This window comes from Lathyrus oleraceus, chromosome 5, assembly GCF_024323335.1.
Source record: "Lathyrus oleraceus cultivar Zhongwan6 chromosome 5, CAAS_Psat_ZW6_1.0, whole genome shotgun sequence".
NCBI classification, from domain to species: Eukaryota; Viridiplantae; Streptophyta; class Magnoliopsida; order Fabales; family Fabaceae; genus Lathyrus; species Lathyrus oleraceus.
Genome location: NC_066583.1, coordinates 261,357,421 through 261,380,135, shown reverse-complemented (window position 1 = coordinate 261,380,135; position 22,715 = coordinate 261,357,421). Strand labels below are relative to the sequence as shown.

Below are 22,715 nucleotides of genomic sequence, written 5' to 3'. Positions count from 1 at the left end.
ACCCTAGAATTCCTTAGCTCCCTGGTTTACAACCCCGAGCATGGTTACGGACTCAACAAAGGGTTGATTTCCTTTAGGCTATTTAGTATGGACTTCACTTATAACCGTAGAGACCTTGCTGACCTTCTAGGATTTCCTAGTGGCCCATTTGTTTTCACTACCCTCCAGGAGGAATTAATCGATGACATCGACCTAGATTACTTTTGGGGTAGTTTAACTGGAGACTACCACCCTGACCCACACGAGATGCACTCCCAAATGGTACACAACCCTGCTATCCGCTACTTCCACAAAATACTAGCCCACACCCTATTTGGAAAAGAAGCGAACAACACCTTAGTGTCACGAGATGAACTTTTCATCTTACTGTGTGTCGACCAAGGTCGACATGTCAATGTTGTGACATTTATGATGGAAAGATTCGTTCACCTTGCAAAGAACAATTGCACCCCAATCATAATAGGCGGCCTAGTAACCATGATAGTTGATGCCATTGGACTTAGACGCCCACTTTACGAGCATACACCTTTTGGACACATCCGACCCATGGATATTGAATTTTGCTTCGACCGAAGAATCATAGGAAACCTTGGGCCGAATACTTTTGACTACCTAATTAATAATGAAGTTGTCCAGCTATTTACCTTACGAAACCATGAGAGAACAAGTGTTCATAACCGAAATCACTGGCTATATGATTTAGATGAAGACCACATTGCTCCACCACCACCTCCTGAGACACCGCCTATATATGAGTATTTAGATGACCCTATCTCTATTGATGAATCTGACCTTGAAACCTCTCCAAACTACTATAACCTAGATGAACCGAAACTTTCCGAAGAGATGAGTGCCCTGACACATCGCGTTAATGCCATCCAGGAGTACACTCAACATGTGGGGTTGGATCCTACCCAACATGGTAGAAGTGGGCGTGCACGAGCAAGAGTTAGAGCACGCAGAGCCCAACATCGTGACGAGGAGTAATGATCTTCATGTTTCTTCCCTTTTCATTCTTTATATTGTCGCATTGAGGATAATGTTTTGTTTAAGTGTGGGAGGGAATCCTTGTCTTTCCTTTATGTGTTTCTATTTTTAGCCATAACAAATTTTTTTGTCTTTATCTAATCGTTCATTCATTTATATCTAATTTTCCATAACAATTTTTTTTTATTTTTAAGTTAAATGCATACCCGACGAGTATATAGGTTGTCTTACAGAGGTCCTGTTAGGAAACTGAGAAAAATCTAACAAGATTGATATCGTCCTGACACCTTAGATCTCTCACTTTTGCGAGATCAATTTGAATACCCTTTATACCGATACCTTAAGTCTCCGTTCTAGATTAACCCCTAGTAGTTTATACTAGAAGTCAGCACCGTCTTAAATACAAACCATGTGAATAGCCGATGAATATAAGTGATTGATGCCTACGAATTAAGAAGATCCGTCATACTTTTGCTATCGAGAAATTGAAAAATGCACCATACAAACGGTTGCAAGATGTACAAAAGGAAGGAATAAAAAAACCTGTTGTTGGTTGGTTCAGAGGTACCTGGTACTAGACTTGGTAGGGAGAACTATGGTTCGATCCCCCACAACCTTCAAATGGGATATATAAAGGGTTACCACACTAGTGTACCAGACCCCGTGCTAAAAAGGAATAAAGTCACTAACCGGCTACTTCACTAAGTGCGTGTAAAGGCAAAGGGCTTAATGTGAGTGAGCTAGAATGAAACCGGGTGCAATAGGAACAAGAAGCATTAGGTTGAGCTATGATAGCATGATTTGAACTGGTTTTTACAAAGGAGAGATCTATATTAATGCTTATTTCTTATGTCGTCACTATATCTTTAGTGTTTTACTTGAGTACCTATCATCTTAACGAAGTACCTAACAACCACGTACGAATCGGAAATGTGTTATGTATTCGCACTTAACCAATGTTTTCAAATTTTGTACTGATTATTTGCTTGAGGACAAGCAAAGATTTAAGTTTAGGGGAGTTTGATAACGTGAAAATACATCGTATATTTGCCTTGATTTACACTAAAAAATCGTATCACTTTCATTTATATTCCGATTATTCCGTAAGTGTTCGAGTTATTTTTACAGGTATTTCAATTCCCATGTTTAAATGAGCAAAGTATAGAAAAGGAAGGAAAATAAGAAGAAACAGAAGAGAAAATAGCAGAAAAGCAGAAAATACAAATCATGTGCATGTGACGACCATCACAAACCCTATCACGACCGTCACGCCCTGGGTGTCACGACCGTCATAAGCCCACCACGACCGCCACAAGGCCAAAAAGTAGCGTATTGAATTTGTTAACAGAAGTGATCCACACGTCCTTATTTCTCGTTACTCACCCACTTTCCCATGGATTTCTCACTCAACTAAGTCACCCTTATTTCTCTCAACTGCCAAGACCAAATGGAGAATATAAAAGGATGGAAGTTGGAAACCTAGGGGCACACTTAATTTTCCTCCCTGAAGCCAGCTTTCAAGACCTCTCTCTGCATTTTATTTTCCACAGCAATTCTGTTTTTTTTCTTTTATTTTTCATCAACAACATTGTTTTCTTTTACCATAATTTAGTTACCGTTTCGTTCAGAGTTTCCGTTTTCCCCTTTCCTTTCCGTTTTTCATTTAGCCAAAGTAGTAGTTTCCTACACTGGGGAACTACTGCAATTATTTTGTTTAAGCAATTATTTCGAAGAAGTAGAATCCTACCGACTTGTGGAGGACTGCTCAAGTACTTCAAGATTCGGTATATTCTATTAATCCAATCTCCGGGTTTTTATTCAATTACTATTGTTATTGCTTTATTGTTATTATAATCATGTTTGCTTTATTGTAGATCTATTTATGTTCGTCTGTGTTTGCGTTATTTAACATGTCCGGCTAAACTACCGGTATCGGTATGTAAACAACTTAATTAGACGGAATTTAATAATAATCTGTGTAAAACTTCTTTTATCAAACAATCTTTTTGGATGTGGTTTTTAATTTAAATTTAATTAACTTTGTCACAAGAGTGAGAAGCTATTTAATACGACTTTGCCACGAGAGTGGGAAATTAACTAAGGTGAGAACCGACAATCGCGAGAGCGTGAGGGTCAAACTGGATAGTAAAGACTAGGCATTGATTTTAAAAACAGCGAGAGCACTTTAAAAGCAATTAGAACTTATTTATCTTCAAAAAATATTTTTAACTTCAAATGGGACAGCGAGAGCGTACGTTCTGACTTAAAATTATAGTCCGAGTCAACAATCACGAGAGTGTGAGATAAAGCCTTTTAAATAAGTATTTTCTACTGAAGGATATTTGGTACTTAAAATATACACCGGTGACTTATCGAATCCCTGACGATTAATGCGTTGCATACTGATATCCCCATATTAATATTTTCTTAAAACTTAACTTCCCTTATATTTAATTTTTGTTCAACCAAACCTCTAAAAATCATTTCCTTAGCTAAACATAGTAACGTCGATAGCATTAGTTTGACCATCGGTCCCTGTGGGTTCGATATCTTTTAAAACTAAAACGACTAGACTGTGCACTTGCAGTCAAGTACCCAATAGACTATATTCTATATAGTCTCGAGACATATGAATGAGCCTTGTGTCTACAAGAAGGTTAGTGGGAGCATGATCGTCTTCCTGGTATTATATGTAGATGACATATTACTCATTGGAAACGATGTCCCTACCCTACAACAAGTAAAGTCTTGGTTGGGGAAATGCTTTTCTATGAAGGACCTAGGTGAAGCAACCTATATATTAGGAATCAAAATCTATAGAGATATATCACATAAACTGCTTGGCCTAAGTCAGAGTACATAAATAGACAAAGTGCTGAGATGCTTTAATATGCACGATTCCAAGAAAGGATTCATACATATGCAACATGGCATGTGTCTATCAAAAACACAATCCCCTTCAACTAAGGAAGAAAAGGATCGCATGAATGAGATTCCATATGCATTTGCGATAGGATCTATCAGGTATGCCATGTTATGTATTCGATCAGATGTCTCGTATGCTTTAAGTGCAACGAGTAGGTACCAATCTGATCCCGATGATGCTCATTGAGTAGCTGTCAAGAATATACTTAAGTATTTGAGAAGAAATAAGGACTCATTCTTGATATATGAAGATCAGGAAGAGATTGTTGTAATTGGATACACCGATGCTAGCTTCCAGATAGATAAGGATGACTTTAGATCGCAATCTGGTTATGTGTTTTGCTTAAATGGTGGCGCTGTGAGCTGGAAAAGTTCAAAGCAAGATACAGTTGCTGATTCTACAACCGAGGCCGAGTATATTGCTGCCTCAAGTGCAACAAAGGAAGTTGTTTGGATCAAAAAGTTCATTATTGAACTTGGCATAGTTCCTAGCATTATGGATCCCATTGGTCTCTATTGTGATAACGATGGTGCTATTGCACAAGCTAAGGAGCCTAGATCTCACCAACGATCCAAACACATACTTAGGCGTTATCACCTCATTCTAGAGATAATAGATAAATGAGATGTGAAAATATGCAAAGTACCTACACTTGACAATACTGCTGACCCACTGACAAAGCCTCTTGCGCAGTAGAAGCATGATGTCCATACTAGATCTATGGGCATTAGGGGTATGCCTGATTGGCTCTAGTGCTAGTGGGAAATTGTTGATGTAAGCCCTAGAGGCCAATACTTTTGGTACTTGTATCGAATTATTTATTAATAATAAAAGGCTTTTTCTTTATTATGTTTGTTTAATAAAGTCCCTAGAATAGCTAGTCCGTTTAATGTATCAAGTGTGACTTAATCATGAGATCCCATTAAACATAAGGTCATTATTCTTAAAGTATTCTAGTCGAGCTTTATTGTGAAGTGAGATAACGTTAAAACATTAAGAATATTATGTATATACACTGATGATCACATCTCATGGATCATGGATAAGGAGTTATCAAGTCTTAAACATAGGTATGAATATTAAGAAGAATATTTATACTGGATTGACCCGCTATGAGAATAATATATAGAATGTTATGCAAAGTGTCATAAGTTATTCTCATGGTGATAATGGTGTATACCACCCTTTGACCTGAAACCACTATGTACCCTAGATGTAGATTCGAGTGCCTTATTGCTGATCAAACATTGTCCGTAATTGGATGACCATGAAGACAGTTGATGGGTACTCCACGAAGCATGTTGAGGGACATGAGTAACCTAGATGGAATTTGCCCATCCTGCGTAACAGGATAAATGTCTACGGGCCCAATATTGAACTGGACAAGGATGACACGGTATATGCCTTGTGTTCAATATAGACGTAAAGGCAAAAGGGTAATTATACACATAAGTATTATCACAAAAGGATTTGTCAGATCACATGATATTTTCGTGTCTTGGGTAGCAGTGATGTGTTGCTAGATACCGCTCACTGTTTATTATGTTAAATATGTGATTTAATATAATTGATAATGTCGCGAAAACCTACAAGGTCACACACAAAAGAACGAATTGATGAGAGATAGAGTAACTAAGGAACACCGTAAGGTACGGTGCACTTAAGTGAATTGTAGAACATCGTAAGGTACAGTGTACTTAAGTAGAATACGAAATATGGTAAGGTACCACACGCTTAAGTGATTTTGGCATATCATAAGATATGCGCCACATACACGTAAGTGGGCTTTTTAGCTTGCAGCCCACACAAGTGGTTCTATAAATAGAACCCTTGTGCAGAAGCATTTGTGCAGTTATAATTTCGTTTCTCTCTCTCTCTCTCTCTCTCTCTCTCTCTCTCTCTCTCACTCACTCAAAGCCTTCATTCGTAGCAGCTGGTACTGAGATTGAAGGAATTCGTTTGTGTGGACTGGGTAGAGGCGTTGTCACTATTCAATGTTCGTGATCGCTCCGTAGATCTGCATCAAAGGTTTCAATCGCCACAAGAGGTAACGATTCTATCACTGATCATGCCCATTCGTAAGGATCACTAAAGGAGAAATTTTTTAAATTCCGATGCGTTTTAGATCGCTCTTCTCCTTCAGGTGTTAGCACCCAAAGTGTCCTAGGTACTCCTAAGGAGCCCTTTTTTACGTGTGTATGTGTGTTTGGTATAAAATATGTTTGAGAAAAAATAGAATGTGCGGAGGAGAAAAGAATTCATTAATTATATTTTTTTGTTTAACAAGACCTTCGGACTTGTGCCTACGTACCAACATAAAAATGAGGGATCAAAACCTCGTATTTCATGGTATCAATTTCAAAATGAGTGGATTGCTTTTAACAAAAGTTTGAATTTAAAAGAGGCACAAAGGGGCCAAAAGTTTGAATGAGTGTTAGTTTTTTTTTGTTTGAAATTTTAAGTCAATATGATTAGATTTATTTACAAGTTTGATTTAAGAAAAGAGTTTAAAAAGGCAATGGCGTAAGGTTAAAGTTTCTAATTTGCAATAAATTCTAGGTTTTAGAAATCACAAGAAAAGAAGATTTTGAAAGGGGGAGAGATTTTGAAATTTAAGAGAATGAGAGGAGATGAAGAGACTAGTCCTAAGCAAAAATTTAAAAGTTAAGAGTTGAAAAGATCTGACCAATGGGATGCAATCTAATAGACAATAATGTCATATAGAAACCCACTTTTCCTTTGGACTTTAAATCAAGCAATATCAATAAGCAAGTAGCAATATGAAGAGTAAAACATCAAATACAGATAGCCACATCCAAGCAAGCAACTTCACATCTAACAGTCTTCTTTGTCTTTTCAGGTATCAGATGAAATACTCCTTGACTGGCTCAAAATAAGGCGTTATACACAGGTTCAAAGTGACATTTGCATCAAGACCATGTAGCAGATGAATTCATGTGGATCCCAATACTTGTATCAGATGGAAGCTCAAATCACAATAACTTGGTCTCAGAAATGTTGGCATTGGCCAAGTCCTTTTGCATAGGGAATGTTGCCTAATTCTAAGTCCAAAAGCTCAGATCAAACCAACAGTCCACACAAACATTTTTTTTAGGGTTTTTTGTTGTTTATTAAGTATTTTAAGGTCCTAAGACCACAAACACAAACGAAATATACAAACACAATATATGGCTCAAGTGAGCAAAGAAAAAATGACATAAACATAAACAAGTTAAATGATATGTAAAATGACAAATGAAATGGTAAATGACTTGAATTTAAATGGCATAAAGTAAATGACTTGAAATTAAAAGCAAGAATAATAAAAGTTAGTCAAATGTTAGTTGATTAGATGTTAGTGGAGTTTTGCTTTTCAATTGATTAAGTCATTCTTTGGAGAACACTCAGCCCTCTATTCATAAGCATGGATCCTTGAACCCAAGACATCTTCCAAAGGAAGTAAAAAAGGCCAAGTTTCCATAATACTATGAAAGGGGGAGACTTACAAACTCACTTACTAGAATGATATGCCTTTAGGTCAAAATTTAGCGATATGTTAAGCAATCGTAATTGGACTTATGTAGAAGTCATAACTATCTGAGGTCGGGCAATATAAATTTTGGTGTTAATGCATGTTAGAGATATGGTATAATGAACCATACTCCTAAAACATACCACCCTCAAAAATAAAATGATCAAAGGATGAACCTAATCCCATCCATACTTGTATTGGTTCATCTAATACAAAGTTATTGATGAACCAATTAGCCTTAGGATATTGAGACTTCATTGGTCAATGAAAGGGATGGGATAGAATGGGATTGAAGAAGAAGAGGGAGGGGGATGCGAGAAACACAAATTGGTCATGGGAGGAATTTTTATCAAATTAAAATCATTCATTCATTTTGGGAGATGAAATGTACATTTCATCAATCCTCTAAATCCAATGATTTTAATCCAATAAAAGTCAAATCAACTTTGACCAAGACCCAAACACATAGTCAAACTTCACAAGTCAATAAAAATGGCTCAACACAATTTCTACACAATTAATCAATTAAAAATCAAATTAAAATGCATTTTAATTTAATTATGTTTGATCAAAAACCTAAAACCTCTTCAAAACACCAAATAAATGGCCAAGATATTTATCCTAGGTCAAACAAGGTTAAAGGACCTTAGACAAAAAATTTCATAATTTTTGAAAAGTCATAAGTATTTTTAAACAATTAAAATTATGCACAAAAACAATTAAATCATAAAAAATATCAAAATTAATCCAAAAATAATTTTAATTTAGAAAATGAAAGAGGAAAATATTTGATTTTTTTTTGTGAAAGTCCCATATTTTTTGGATTAAAAATGAAACTAATATAAATTAATCAAAATAAAATGATTAAATGGAAAAATCAGAAAATAAAAAAAAAACAAGGGTCATTTGATCTCCCTCATTAATTGAGGTGGCATATCAGATGGCCAGGAGCGCACGTTCCACATGCACATGAGTCAAACACGTCGCAGGCATGGTAATCAAATTGAATGGATGAGATTAAAATGTGAGAACCAAATCAGATGGCCTGGATTGACCCAGCGCACCACCGGAGCCCTAACTCCGGCCATCTTCTCCGTTGAGCACCACCGGTCTGGTCCAAGCTCAACTCATTGGAAAATGAAAAGTGAATACACTAATTTGAAGGAAAAATGCTCAAGAGCTCGAATCTGACCTCAATTTTCTCTAGTTCCAAGTAAATAAAAAGATACAGGGATTTGAATTTTGAGGATCATGAATTGAGTTGCTTCGATTTGACCTCAAAACAACTCAATCTTCTTGCCTACATTGATAGGACTTAAGATAACCAAAAATCAACAAGAATGGTGAAGAATTAAGGGAGAATCGAAGAGATGAAAATTCTAAAAATTCACCTTCAATGGAGCTTCAGATTAGTACGATCTTGCTTTTAATTATGATTGGCCTTGCTTCAGATTCTTGTTGGAAGTTATTACGATCAATGAAAGGTATGGACTCTTGGAGTTTCAATCTCAAAACAGTTGGAGAGTTGAAACTCGATTTTCAAAGAAAATCTTCAAGCTTATCCTTCAATGGTGAGGGTTTGGGGTTGCAGGTTCAAAGCTTAGGCATGAGGTCCTTAATTCTGAGCAATGAGGGTTTTATTTATAGGCTATGAGATTGATTTCCACACACTTCCAATTTTGGCAAAATTTGAAAATTCTCTTTGCATGCTTGCATGGGCGTGTGATAGGCCCATCAAGTGATGCAATCTGATCCAAAATTGAGTGAAAGTAATGTTGAATTCATGTTGGAAGGCCATGCAATTGTGTATGAAAAGTGGAAGTGGAAATCATCCAAATGGTCCTTCAACTTACACCCATGTGCAAGTCCTTCATTCTTTGGCCAAATGAGATAATCTTGGACTTTTTGGAAAGGTGAGATCAAGGGGAACAACTTTAATGTTGAACACTTTTTAATTTTAAGCTTGGATAATGATGAATTTTGAGGTGGAACTTTGGGAAATCAAACATATTTGAAAATTTTCTAAGTCCCAAGTCAAATGTTCACTTCTTCCACCTTGAAGAACTTTTTCTATAGACTTCAAATGAGAAAAGTTACTTCATAAAATTTGTAGATATTTCAAACCTATTAAACTTATTCACAAATTTGACCTCATTTGAATTTGGCATGAAGGAGTTATGCATTTTAGAAGTTGAGGAAAATCACTTGTTCAATGGTATTGGCCCAAAATGACCTATAATGTTTCCTCTTGGCACATGCATTTGAAAGTTGAACTTGACCTTAATACAAACATCAAAGTTGAATTAGAAATCTTAAATTTGATCATGCAATTTTAATGGATTTCATATCGTAAAAAATTTAGCAAGTTATGGTCTTGGAAAGTTGACCTCTAAACTAGGGTTCAGACAAAATAACCTATAATCTTTCACCATAAAAAATGACTTTCTAAGCAAAAATAGCTCTTGACTTCAACATGAAAGTTGTTTTGAATGTCATTTTGAGTAATGTTTCTCTTGGAATCATTTTCATATGACAAAAATTGTATGAGATAGGGTCTAGGGAACCCTAGTTTTGACCAGTTAACTTTCTCTGGTCAACCACCATGAACCATCTTGCTAGCTTGTCATTCTCTTGACTTTTGGGACTCATGGAGGATCATATATGAATGATATGATGTAATATGAAGTATCCCTTGAAATATTTGATCCATTGTTGAGGAAACTTGTTGAAGAAGTCACACAAGATACCCAGATGAATTAGGGTTTCCAAGGCAAACAAACTCCAAACTCTTGATTATTTCTTGATCAAAATATTATGTGAAGATCACGGGGATCCATATATGATGATTAGAGCCAATTTGAACCATTTCTTGATTGTGCTCCTTGCATTGAGGGTCTTAAACCCTAGATATGAGCTTGATAGAGCATATGTGAGCATGCACACTACCTACAAAAGCAACAAACTATACATTGACATATTTTTGGTATTTTGGTTAGTAAATAATAAAAAATGAAGTATGATACAATCAAGTGTGCTTGGTTATCTCTCCTAATGCAAACCCAATGAATGAGGAGTAAGGAGGATGCCAATGTGTGATCCCAATGCCAATGCATATGATGAGATAGCATGAGGGATCTTAGGGTCAAAATTGGGGTCTTACACAGCTTATATAGAAAGGAATTTATTGGAAGCACCTAGTTTTCCTCCAAATACCGATTTCATCCATAGTAAGATTATCAACTCATTCCTTAAGTTTATCTCTATCCCGTCGAAGAAGATAAAGTAAGAAAGTTTCTCCTCTGGCCAGGACGAGCTAGAAACATCGAATTTGAATCCACTTGAACAAAAGCCTTTCCTTCTACAGCTTAAAGCTGAGGACACTTACGGAGAGGTCTCTCAACCTGAATCTCTTCTAACTCCGAGATGGATGCCAACCTTTCCTTTTATATTTGTCGTGAAGATAGTATGAGTTCATCCATCACAACTCAATAGGGAGAATCTATGATTTCCACTTGAGCAATAGGAGGGTTATATGAACGACCTGTCCAGTAACCGGACTAGGAGGCGTCCTAGAAAGTGTATCCAAAATGGAAGCTCCCCTAATAGAAGGAGTACTCAGAATTCTAACCAAAGCAGCAGCCACCCAAATATCTTTCATTAATTGTCGCATGACATCCCCACTCTTCATCACATCTACACAATCAAGAAAGGAGACACCAGAGAAGTTTCAAGAAAAGGAAACAAGAAAAATAAGACCTTGGTTCCACTTACCAAAAACTCGACTCCTTTCGTCTTTTAACTTGGCATCCATCAGTCGGCGGATCTGAATGCATCTTTTTGGCCAATTTCTTGATTCCCCGCTAAATGGGACAACTCTAATTATGTAACCAAGCTCCTTACAGAAAGCCACCAACTAACTCTTCAAGTATAACTTCTCCAAGGACAGGTTTATCTCCTTGTAAGGATATGAACCCACCCCCGTCAAATAGTGAATCTGATTCAAATACTTATGAAAGATGTCCGAGAAAACAAATGAATGATCAAGTTCTAAGTTGTAGATATTCACATGCGCTTCCTCGGTCAGAGGAGTAATCAGGTAAAAGTCATTAACAAAATGTTGCATGATGTCAAAATAAGCTTCGAAGTACCTGAAATGTTGCCCCAAAGAGAGAAAGCCATAACTGTTTTAATAATAAGAGATGTTTCAAACATTGAAAGATAAAAGAATAACGTCATAATCATCTTACCCCCTTGTACTCGCACTAGTTCTAGAATATTTTAATGAATTCCTAGCTAACTATATGCAACTGTGAAGGGGAAATCAACAAGTGGTTCAATATAATGACTTAGAATTGGCTGAAGGGGAGGAGGTAACCTATGATAAAGAGTATGTATTCGTGAAAAGGGAGGATGTATCCATCATATCAGTTGTAGATCCTCTTGCCTTTGTTCGGGGGAACACCCCGAAGTCGGTTACTAAACCCACGTTCGTCGAAGTTTGACCAAAAACACATTTACAAACAAAAGTGGAGATAGTACCCAATATGCTTGGACTCACCCAGTAGCCTGAAATATCCTTATCAACCTTATTGGTCGAAGTTGATACTATCACCACGGTAAAAATATGTTGTAAGAAGGATTGATGCGAGTATAATGAAGTAAGAAATCTCAAGTGATCACTATCTTGGAAGCCTTATAGAAAGGGATCAATAGTAAAAAAGGAACGTGGACTTCGAGACTCAGAAGAAAAAGTAGTCCAACATGTAAAGTCAATGTCAATGAGCAAAATCATCTAAACTTGATTCAACATCAAAACAAAATGTTGTTAGAGAAGAATGATAAAGGAAATAAAGAGACTTTCCTCACATATCACAAGCACCATAAAAGGTAAAGTAACATTTCAAAGACCTTTTATACTCTATTCAAGACTAAGGACCGTACAATCTACATCGTACTATTACGATTGAGATATTCTTAGAAATTGCTCAAAAGCACTCTAAGTACTCTAAAAAGGGGAAACATCCTTACTAACTAGCAAATAAAGACGTTCCAGTCACCCATATCATTACATTAAGAATTCCAAGAGAGGCATTTAATGCGTCTCTTCCCAAGAACAACAACATCTTATTTAGGACTTCCACGTCCATGAATCTCGTGGCTAAGTAATGATGTGTGTCACAAATCCCCGCCCAATAAAACAGAGACAAGGGATTTAGGGAACCTGTTCAGGCCCCTCCTTAAAACCCATAATATGAAGGCCTAATTACGAAGAAGTCGATTATAAGATGTTGTACATCCCGAAATTCTCTAAGGCCTAGTTATGGGAAAGCCGATTAGGTGAACACAAGTAGGCCAGAAACCCTAGCCTTACACAGACCGGAATCCGGCTAGGAACCATTCAGACACAGAGCAAGTACGTATGAGACGATTTCGTGATAACACGGTTAGATGATAAGTCGGATCTGATTTCAGTACTAGGATACTATATGGACAGTCACGAGAGACGACTATGAAATGACCCTATGATTGCATGGGAGTTACAGACATTAATGGAAAATACGGCCTCTGATGATTATAGAGGGCGGAGGATGTTATCTGGAGTCATCTTAAAGAGGGATGTGAAGAGGCATGCCTTAAAGGATCATTGAGGAGTCAGACAGTATAAAAATGAACTTCCTCCATGAAGAGAAGAAAAACTACTAAATACCTCCTAACTAAATAGGATAATTGTGATCTCTCCTGGCAAAGCTTTAGGGATATTTCTCCAAATAGTATTTAACAAGAACATTTGGCACCCACCGTAGGGCCTAGGTAAAACTTTCCCAGGCCTCATACAAAAAATATACACTATATCACCATCAACGCTATGTCTGAATCATCTCTAAGCGATGATCATCATCCTCCAGACATGGCTTAAATCCTAGCAATTATGGAGAACATACGCCAATAGAATGAATCCATACAAGAAAGTGTTCATACTTTACAGCAATCACAAAGTATGAAGAAATGGGAGGAGGAGGAAGAATTACTTGATCCTCAACCTTTGTCAGAAATGATTTGGGATGACCAACTCCTAGAGAATTTCAAACCACCGCCTTTTCCATCTTTTAATGGCAAAAGTGATCCTCATGAACCCATAATATCACTCAACAATTTGATGTCAATGGTCGGGGTCTCTGACTCCTTGAAGTGAAAACTCATGGAAGGAACCTTCAAAGTCGTGGCCCTACGTTGGTATATGAGTCTTCCTAGATTGTTAATTTCCAGTTACCAAGACCTGACAAAAAAATGGTATAACACTTCTCTGCCAGCAAACATAGAAAGGTGACTACCACCAGTTTATTCAATGTTTGACAAGGGACTTCTGAGTCCCTCCGAGAATACATGGAGGGGTTCAACAAAGAAACCATAAAAGTCTCTCATCCTAATCGGGAGATGTTCGTGGGAGCTTTCCAAAATGGACTAAAGGTTGGTCACTTTAACAAGTCGTTGGCACAAAAGTCGGCCACTAACATGAAGGAGGTCATGAGCAGAGCATAATGTTATGTTAAAAAGAGAGGAAAGCAACATGGAAAAGAGGTCCCAAAATGCTAAATAAAAAATGAAATCCAAACACGAAGGATCCAGGTCCAGGAGAGAACACCATAAGCATGTCTCAAGAGATAGGTCAATGATGAGACCTTCTCGAAGACCCTATGACAACTTATTTGAGAACTACATTCCTCTCAGTACAAAGAGAACCGTAATTTTGAAGGGGGTTTATCATCTCAAATTGTTACCCGAGTTGTATCGACCTAAGAGAGTCAATGTTGTACTAGGGAACGATACATGGGAATGGATTGCTTACCATCGATTAAAAGCTCATCATACAGAATACTGTCATCACTTAAAGACAGAAATAGAGAATCTAGTCCAAAGAGGTCGGCTACTAGTATACATGAAGGAACTAGAAGAATCGGCTGGAAAAAGAAGTCCTTCTAATCTGATTCAGAGGATACTTCCACCAAAGAGGGGAATAACACTAAGGAAGTACATGAAACTAAGGTGGCTCGTCACACACTAAATACCATCTCAGGAGGCTTTGTAGGTGGAGGCGAGATAAGATCGTCTCAAAAAAGATATGCCCGATCAGTGATGCACATGTCTCAGGACCCGTCGTCTCTAAGAGAAGAGAAACTGGTTATCAATGGGTTCTCAAGACAAGACTCTTACGGAGTGCTGACATACAAAAACGACGCCATGGTCATAAAGGTACAAATTAATGATTGGAGCGTCAAAAGGGTACTGATCGACCCGAGAAGTTCAACCGATATATTATACTGGAAGGCTTTAAAGGGAATGAACATGGACACATCTGAGTTGCTACCTTTCAAGGGAACTTTAGTCATATTCTCCGGGGAGCAGGTTAAGGTGCTGGGTCATGTGCCTATCATGAATATCTAAGTGGGAGGAATGAAAAAAGCATCAAGGTGAGGTATTTGATTGTGAATGCATCATCACCATACAACATTATTATCGGGAGGCCAGCTTTTGATGCTCTCGAGATGGTGATGTCCACCCTTTATTTGACCATGAAGTATCCTTTAGAAGGCGGACACGTAGGAACAGTTAAAGGAGATTAGGGACTAGCTAGAAAGTGTCACAAGGGCAGATTGAAGTTAAAAAAGAAGACTTTGCAGGAGCATCCGGTCGCGGAGTACGCCTTGAAGGTGAATTTGGTAAACCTCGGCCACCTGATAAACCTCGACCCTCGAGGAGACTCAACGGATAATACTTTGACTCCAACCGGAGAAGTGAAAAAGGTACATATAGGTATTGAAAGTTTTCAGGTCACACAAATAGGCTTGGGGCTATCCCAAGAGAAGGAGGAAGAGATCGTCAAGATGTTAAGAGGAAACGTCGATCTCTTCACATGGAAACCATCTAACATGCTTGTGATTGATCCAATAGTGGCATGCCATCAAACCTCACTTGATCCATCATCAAAGATCGTGGATAAAAAAAAGAGAAAGAATGAATAATAAAAAAGGAAGGAGATGACCGAAGAGGTTGAAAAGTTGATGAAAGACAGGTTTATACAAGTGATCAAGTATCCTACATGGTTGTACAATGTGAGCATGGTGAAGAAGAAGACAGTAAAATGACGTATGTGCATAGATTTCATCGATCTCAACAAGGCTTGTCTGAAGGACCCCTATTTGTTATCACAAATTGATAGATTGATTGGCACTCGTCAGGTTTCCGTTTGCTCAGCTTCATGGATGCCTACTCGGGTTATAATCAAATCCAGATAAATTCAGTCGATGCCCCCAAAATGGATTTCATGACGGATAAGAACAACTATTACTGTGAAGTCATGTCGTTTGGACTAAAAAATGTTGGGGCTACGTACCAGAGGTTAATGAACATGGTTTTTCACCACAGATTAGAAGAAACCTTAAAGTATATGTGGATGACATGTTAGTTAAGACACAAGAGGAAGGAAGGCACGTGGATGATCTGAGGGAGACTTTTCAATCTTTAAGAAATTTTGATAGGAGACTTAATACCAATAAGTGTACTTTTAGGGTACAGGCCGATAAGTTCCTCGACTATATGCGGACACACCAGGGAATAGAAGCCAACCCTAACAAGTGTTAGACCATGATTGACATGAGAAGCTTGACATCAATAAAAGAAGCCCAATAATTAACAGGAAGGCTAGCTTCCTTATCCCGGTGTTTATCTAGTGCAGGTGATAAATCAATAAATTTCTTTGCAGCTATCAAGAAGTCAGCCAAATTTGTGTGGACTTAAGAATGTGAAAAGGCATTTATGGAATTGAAGAAATTATTATCTTCCTCGCAAATTTTAGTAAGACCCAAGGAGAATTCAACTCTCGTCTTATATTTGGCACTACCTGAGAAAGCAATAAGCTCGATGTTGGTACAAGATGATGACGGTGAAGAAAGGTCGATCTACTTCATTAGTAGGGTTCTCAAAGGAGTTGAGATTTGTTATCAGAAGATTGAACAATTAGCTTTGGAAGTGGTAACTTCCAAAAAACTCAGTTAATACCTCCAGGACACCCGATAATAGTCAAGACAAATTATCCAATAAAAAGAATCCTAAAAAGCTAGATCTAGCAGGAAGGATGATGGCATGAGCGATAGATTTATATGAATACAATATCACGTACGCACCTAGAACAAGCATCAAGTCGCAAGTATTGGAAAATTTCCTGATGGAATTAAGTGCACCCATCCCGAAAGAAGAATCAGAGAAGTGGGTCTTATTAGTGGATAAATCATCTAACCTCAAGGGCAGTGGAGCCGGGATAGTATTGGAAGGACCAGGGAGTTGGTACTAGAATAATCTCTTTGTTTCAACTTTTAAGCCATTAACAACCGAGCAGAATATGAAGCAGTAATAGTCGATCTAAAGCTAGCTATAAAAGTTGGAGTATCTCATTTAATGGTTAAAACCAACTCTCAATTGATAGCTAGTCAAAATCAAGGGATACTTTCAGACGAAAGATGCATGGCTGCTCAAATATATACAACGAGTCATTTAGTTAGCCAAAGGTTTTACGAAATTTGAGGTGATGCATATTCCACGAGAGAAAAACACAAGGGTCATCACCAAGGTCCCGAGGCTGAAGATAATGGTAATTCAAGAGACTTTGGAAGTGCCAAGCGCGGAGGCCAGGGAAATGATGGTATTGGAAAATGCTAAGATATGGATGACACCTATAATTCAATACTTAATACATGATAAGTTACCAGAGGAAGAAACTGAAGCACAATGTATCAAGATAGCACCTTCTCGATACCTCATGGTAGTCGATCATTTGTACAAGATGGGCAAATCCTCTCCCATGTTGAGATGTGTCATTGAATAAGAGGTCGGACTCATAATGAAGGAAGTGTATTAATAACGTAAAAATGTATCGTATATTTGGCTTAATATGCATTTCTTTTTACTTGATTAACACTTATTATTAAGCAGTATTTTATGTTTATTTCAGGTATTTATCGAATAAGAGATGTATAGGCAAGCAACATGGAAAATACCAAAAAGGAAAGAAAAAGAGAAGAAAATGGAGCAAAATAGGAAGCATGGAACTCACCACACCAAATGAATGGTGGCGCCCACCACTTGAATGTGTGGCTCCCGCCACATGGCTTTAGGAAGTGGTGGCGCCCACCTTACACAATGTGGCGCCCACCACAAGGCTTGGATGCGTGGTGCCCATCTCACAAAATGTGGTTCCCGCCATGTAGACCACATTAGGGTTGTGGCAGCCGCCATCAACCCGGTCTTCCTTATTCCTCTCCACACTTTTTTCCACGACCTCCTCTTACTTTTTCAACCAACCACTCTCCACTAGTATATATCCAATGCTACATTTAAGGAGAGTGGGGAGTATATATGGGAAGGTCGTTTTTTACGAAAAGGGGTCCATTTTTCAAGTCAAATTTTGTTATTAGATTTTCTTACGCAGTTTCCTACTTTGTAAAAGCAATAGATTCTCCACATCGGGGACTATTGAAATTATTGTTTAAGCATCTGAATTTGATTGTAACGGTGTACTCAATTGCCAAAGCTTGCCGGTATTGTTTAATTTGAAGAATTAGGATTCATTCAATGTTCTCGATTTATATTCCAGGTTTTATTTTAATTGCCATTTTAATTACTTATGCCTTATTGTATGCTTAATTGTCCGAATATCATGTTTGTTACCGGATCCATGTCCGGCTAAACCCCTAGGTATCGGTATGTAAAGACCGTTGAAACGAAGGGATTCGTAAGTAATTGGTGTTGGCTTTTATAAAATATTATTTTTTGGTTTTAGTTTCTTGTTTTATTCAAAATTGTCTTTCGTACGAGAGTACAAAGCAAACAAAGGTTACGATCAATAAGAGCGAGAGTTTGAGATTTTAACCGGATAGCTAAAACTAGGCATTAATCCTAAACACAGCGAGAGCGCTTTAGGATTAATTAGACTTTATTCATATTCAAAAATTACTTTTAAATTCATAATGAGACCGCGAGAGCCAAGAATTCTGGTTTAAGAGTATGGTCAGAGTCAATAAAAACGAGAGTGTGAGACAAAGTCCTTTTTATAAATAATTTCTACTGAAGAATATTTTGATCTTTAAGATTACACCAACTATCTATCGAATCCCCGAAGTTTGATGCGTTACATACCGATATCCCTTTATTAAATATCTATATTAATATTCTATTTACGTTATAGTTATTTCTCTTTATCCCTCCAATCTTAGAAAGATCCTCAGCCTTAGATTTACATAGTAACATTAGATAACAATACATTCGATTATTAGTCCTTTTGGGTTCGATAATCTTTAAAACTACGTGATACGACTATGCACTTGCAGTCATGATTCCCATAGACTTACTAAGTCACAATCAAGTTTTTGGCACCGTTGTCGGGGACTAATTTAGTCGATATCATAACTCCAGTGTTGCCCAGTATAGACTAAGGCAAACAATTCTATTTCCCTTTCTAATTTTTCGAGTGTATGCCAAGTACTCACTCTCAAGGCGAGAAATTAAAGCTATTGTTCGACGAACCTGAGCGTTATCTAAGATTAGAACGCCGGATACGAGACCTGATACGAGAACATCGTATCAAGTTAAATCTTCCCAATCCTAATATCCATATTCCTGAATCAATTATACAACCAGAGATGGCCGAAGGACCGCAGTACCGTCCTCTTAAGTACTATGCCATCCCTTCGTAGGATGAACCATATAACAACATCGATGCCTCTGCCATCGAGGCCAATAATTTCGAGCTAAAACCTTCATTGTTGTTAGTTGTACAGCAAAACCAATTTTCAGGTAGTCCCACGGAGGACCTGAACCTACATTTGTCAGTATTTTTGCAATACGTAGACACAATGAAAGCAAATGGTGTCAGCCCCGAAGCTATAAGAATACGTATTTTTCCTTTCTCATTAAGAGATAGAGCTAGAGCTTGGATCCAGTCTCTACCATCCAACTCTGTCACTACTTGGAACGAGTTGAAGAAAGTTTTCTTAGCACGATATTTCCCACCTAGTAAGACGGTAATGCTAAGAGCCCAAATAAACGAGTTTAAACAAAAAGATAACGAAACACTTTTTGAAGCTTGGGAGGGATACAAAGACATGATGAGGCTTTATCCACATCACGGTCTAGAAGAGTGGTTGATTATTCATACCTTTTACAACGGTCTCTTGTACAACACAAGATTGACAATGATGTTGCCGCAGGTGGCGCACTAATGGCTAAACCCTACAATGAGGCCTATCAACTTATCGAAAGTATGACCCATAATCATTACCAATGGGGAACCGAAAGAACCTCCATAGAGAAACCTCAAACGAAAGGCGGTATGTACGAAGTAAGTAGTCTTGACCATGTCAATGCTAAGGTAGACGCTCCTACTCAAAAGATAGACAACTTGACCATAACACCCGCAACCACCGTGGCTGCCGTAGCACCAAATTGCGAGATATGCGGAGTTCTTGGGCATGCTGCCCCTGAATGTCAACTTTTGACAGGAGTCTCCACAGACTAGGTGAACTATGCTCAAGGAAACCCTTACTCAAACACCTATAACCTAGGTTGGAAGAACCATCCTAACTTTTCGTACAAAAATAATAATGCATTGTATGCACCTAAACAAGCACCTGATGTACCACCAGGATATCATAACGCTGCCATAAATACTCAAAATGCTCCTAGGAAGTCAAACCTAGAAATAATGATGGAAAACTTCATAGCTACCCAAGCCCAAAAGAATAAGGATTTCCTAAATCAAAACATACACACTAGTGAGCAAATCAAGCAGTTAGCAAACAAGGTAGACACTTTAGCTACCCATAACAAAATGTTGGAAACACAAATTTCACAAGTTGCTCAACAACAAGCACTTACTACTGCTCCTGCAGGAACATTTCCTGGACAGACGCAACCAAACCCGAAAGGTCATGCAAATGATATTATACTACAAAGTGTGATAGAACTAGATGGACCGACCGGCCCTAGGATTCAAAACCCATCCATGCACCAAGACCCTGGTAAGGTAACTGAGAAAGAAGACGAACTAGACGAAGATAAAAGCGAAGAGACCGTAGAGAAAGAAGAACCTTATGTGCCTCCACCACCATATAAACCTTCAATTCCTTATCCTCAAAGACTCGTTAAATCTAAAAGTGTAAGGCAATTTAAATTTTTTGTAGAGCTTCTAAAACAATTGAATATCATGATACCCTTTACGGAAGCTATCACTCAAATGCCCTCATATGCTAAGTTTCTCAAGGAAATATTATCTAGCAAAAAGAAGATAGAGGATAACGAAACAGTTACACTTACTGCTGAGTGTAGCGCCATAATACAAAACAATATGCCTCCTAAGCTGAAAGACCTAGGGAGTTTCTCCATACCCTGGGTAATCGGAAAGTTTGTCATAGATAAAGCACTATGGGACTTAGGAGCCAATATTAGCTTAATGCCCTTGTCCATATGCGAAAGGCTTAAAATGGGAAAACTAAGACCTACTAGGATGTCCGTACAACTTGCAGGTCGTTTTGTTAAATTTCCCGTAGGTATGTTAGAAAATGTTCCAATACGCATAGGTCAATTCTATATTCCTATTGATTTTATAATCATGGATATAAAAGAGGATTCCAACATCCCTGTCATATTAGGAAGACTATTCATAGCCACTGCCGGAGCTATTATAGATGTTAAGAAAGGCAAGCTAACCTTTGAAGTTGGTGAGGAAAAAGTCAAATTTATTTTGACGCATTTCTTAAAGGCATCAGCTATAGACGATACATGTTGTCTAGTGGATGTCATCGACGAATGTATAAGAGAAATGGAGAATGAACAAACATCATACTCCAAAATACTGAAAATTCTAAGGCCTCCTACTTTTGAAGATGAAAATTGGTGTAAGGAATACCAAGATGACAGCCTAAGCGAATGCCTAACACTAACACCCGATCATATGCCTTGCCCAAAGAAACCAGCCCTAGAACTTAAAACGCTACCCAAAAATATAAGGTACGAATTCCTAGACACTGAACTCGAGCGACCTATAATAGTCAATGCAGACTTAGGGCAGATAGAGATCGAAAAGCTTCTACACATTTTAAGAAAATATCCAACTGCTTTAGGCTACAACATCTCGGATCTAAAAGGAATAAGCCCTTCCATATGCATGCATCGCATAATGCTAGAGGAAGACAGTAAGACCTCTAGAGTACATCAAAGAAGGACAAATCCAATTCTGAGTGATGTAGTAAAGAAAGAAGTGTAAAAACTTTTAGAAGCAGGGATTATCTACCCAATATCCGATAGTCAATGGGTCAGTCCAGTACATGTCATACCAAAGAAGGGAGGTGCCATAGTTGTTAATAATGAAAAAGGAGAAGCTATAGCACAAAGAGTGGTTACTGGAAGTATAATGTGCACTAATTATAGAAAATTAAACAAAGCCACTCAGAAGGATTATTTTCCTTTATCGTTTATCGATCAAATGCTTGAACGATTGGCTAAGCATTCTCACTTCTGCTATTTAGGCGGTTATTCGGGATTTTTCCAAATTCCTATTCATCCCAATGACCAAGAGAAAACGATCTTCACATGTCCCTATGGTACGTTCGCCTATCAACGAATATCGTTCGGACTGTGTAACCCTCCCGCAACATTCCAAAGATGCATGATGTCAATTTTCGCTGATTTTATAGATGACACCATGGAAATATTTATGGACGACTTCTCTATTTGTGGGAAGAGCTTTGAAGGATGTTTATCGAATCTTGAAATGGTACTTAAAAGATGCGTAAAAGTGAACTTCGTGTTAAACTGGGAAAAATGCCATTTCATGGTCCGACAAGGGATCGTACTCGGACACATAGTGTTCGATAAGAGGATTGAAGTTGACAAGGCTAAAATAGAAGTTATAGAAAACCTTCAACCTTCGAAAACCGTAAGAGAAATACGAAGCTTCTTAGGACACGTCGATTTTTACTGGCGATTAATTAAAGATTTCTCAAAAATCACCAAACCACTGACTGGCTTATTGATGAAAGATGCTGATTTCATCTTGATTACAAATGCCTAGCGGCATTTGAACAACTAAAAACAGCTCTTATCACCGCACCTATCATGCAACCGCCCGATTGGAGATTACCTTTTGAAATCATGTGTGACGCTAGTGACTATGTTGTAGGCATAGTCTTAGGACAAAGAAGGGATAAGAAACTTCATGCA

The 22,715-nt window shown here is 37.8% G+C and overlaps 1 protein-coding gene and 1 non-coding gene across 2 annotated transcripts; one reads left to right on the top strand and one right to left on the bottom strand.

The window, feature by feature from the left end:
• Positions 1 to 19,522: 19,522 nt before the first annotated feature.
• On the bottom strand, positions 19,523 to 19,629 carry LOC127089499 (small nucleolar RNA R71). Its single transcript, XR_007791085.1, has one exon. It is a non-coding gene; the product is annotated as a small nucleolar RNA R71 (small nucleolar RNA).
• Positions 19,630 to 20,325: 696 nt separating this feature from the next.
• LOC127080107 (uncharacterized) lies at positions 20,326 to 21,759 on the top strand. Its single transcript, XM_051020435.1, has one exon. The coding sequence runs from the start codon at positions 20,326 to 20,328 to the stop codon at positions 21,757 to 21,759; it is 1,434 nt and encodes a 477-aa protein (XP_050876392.1).
• Positions 21,760 to 22,715: the final 956 nt, after the last annotated feature.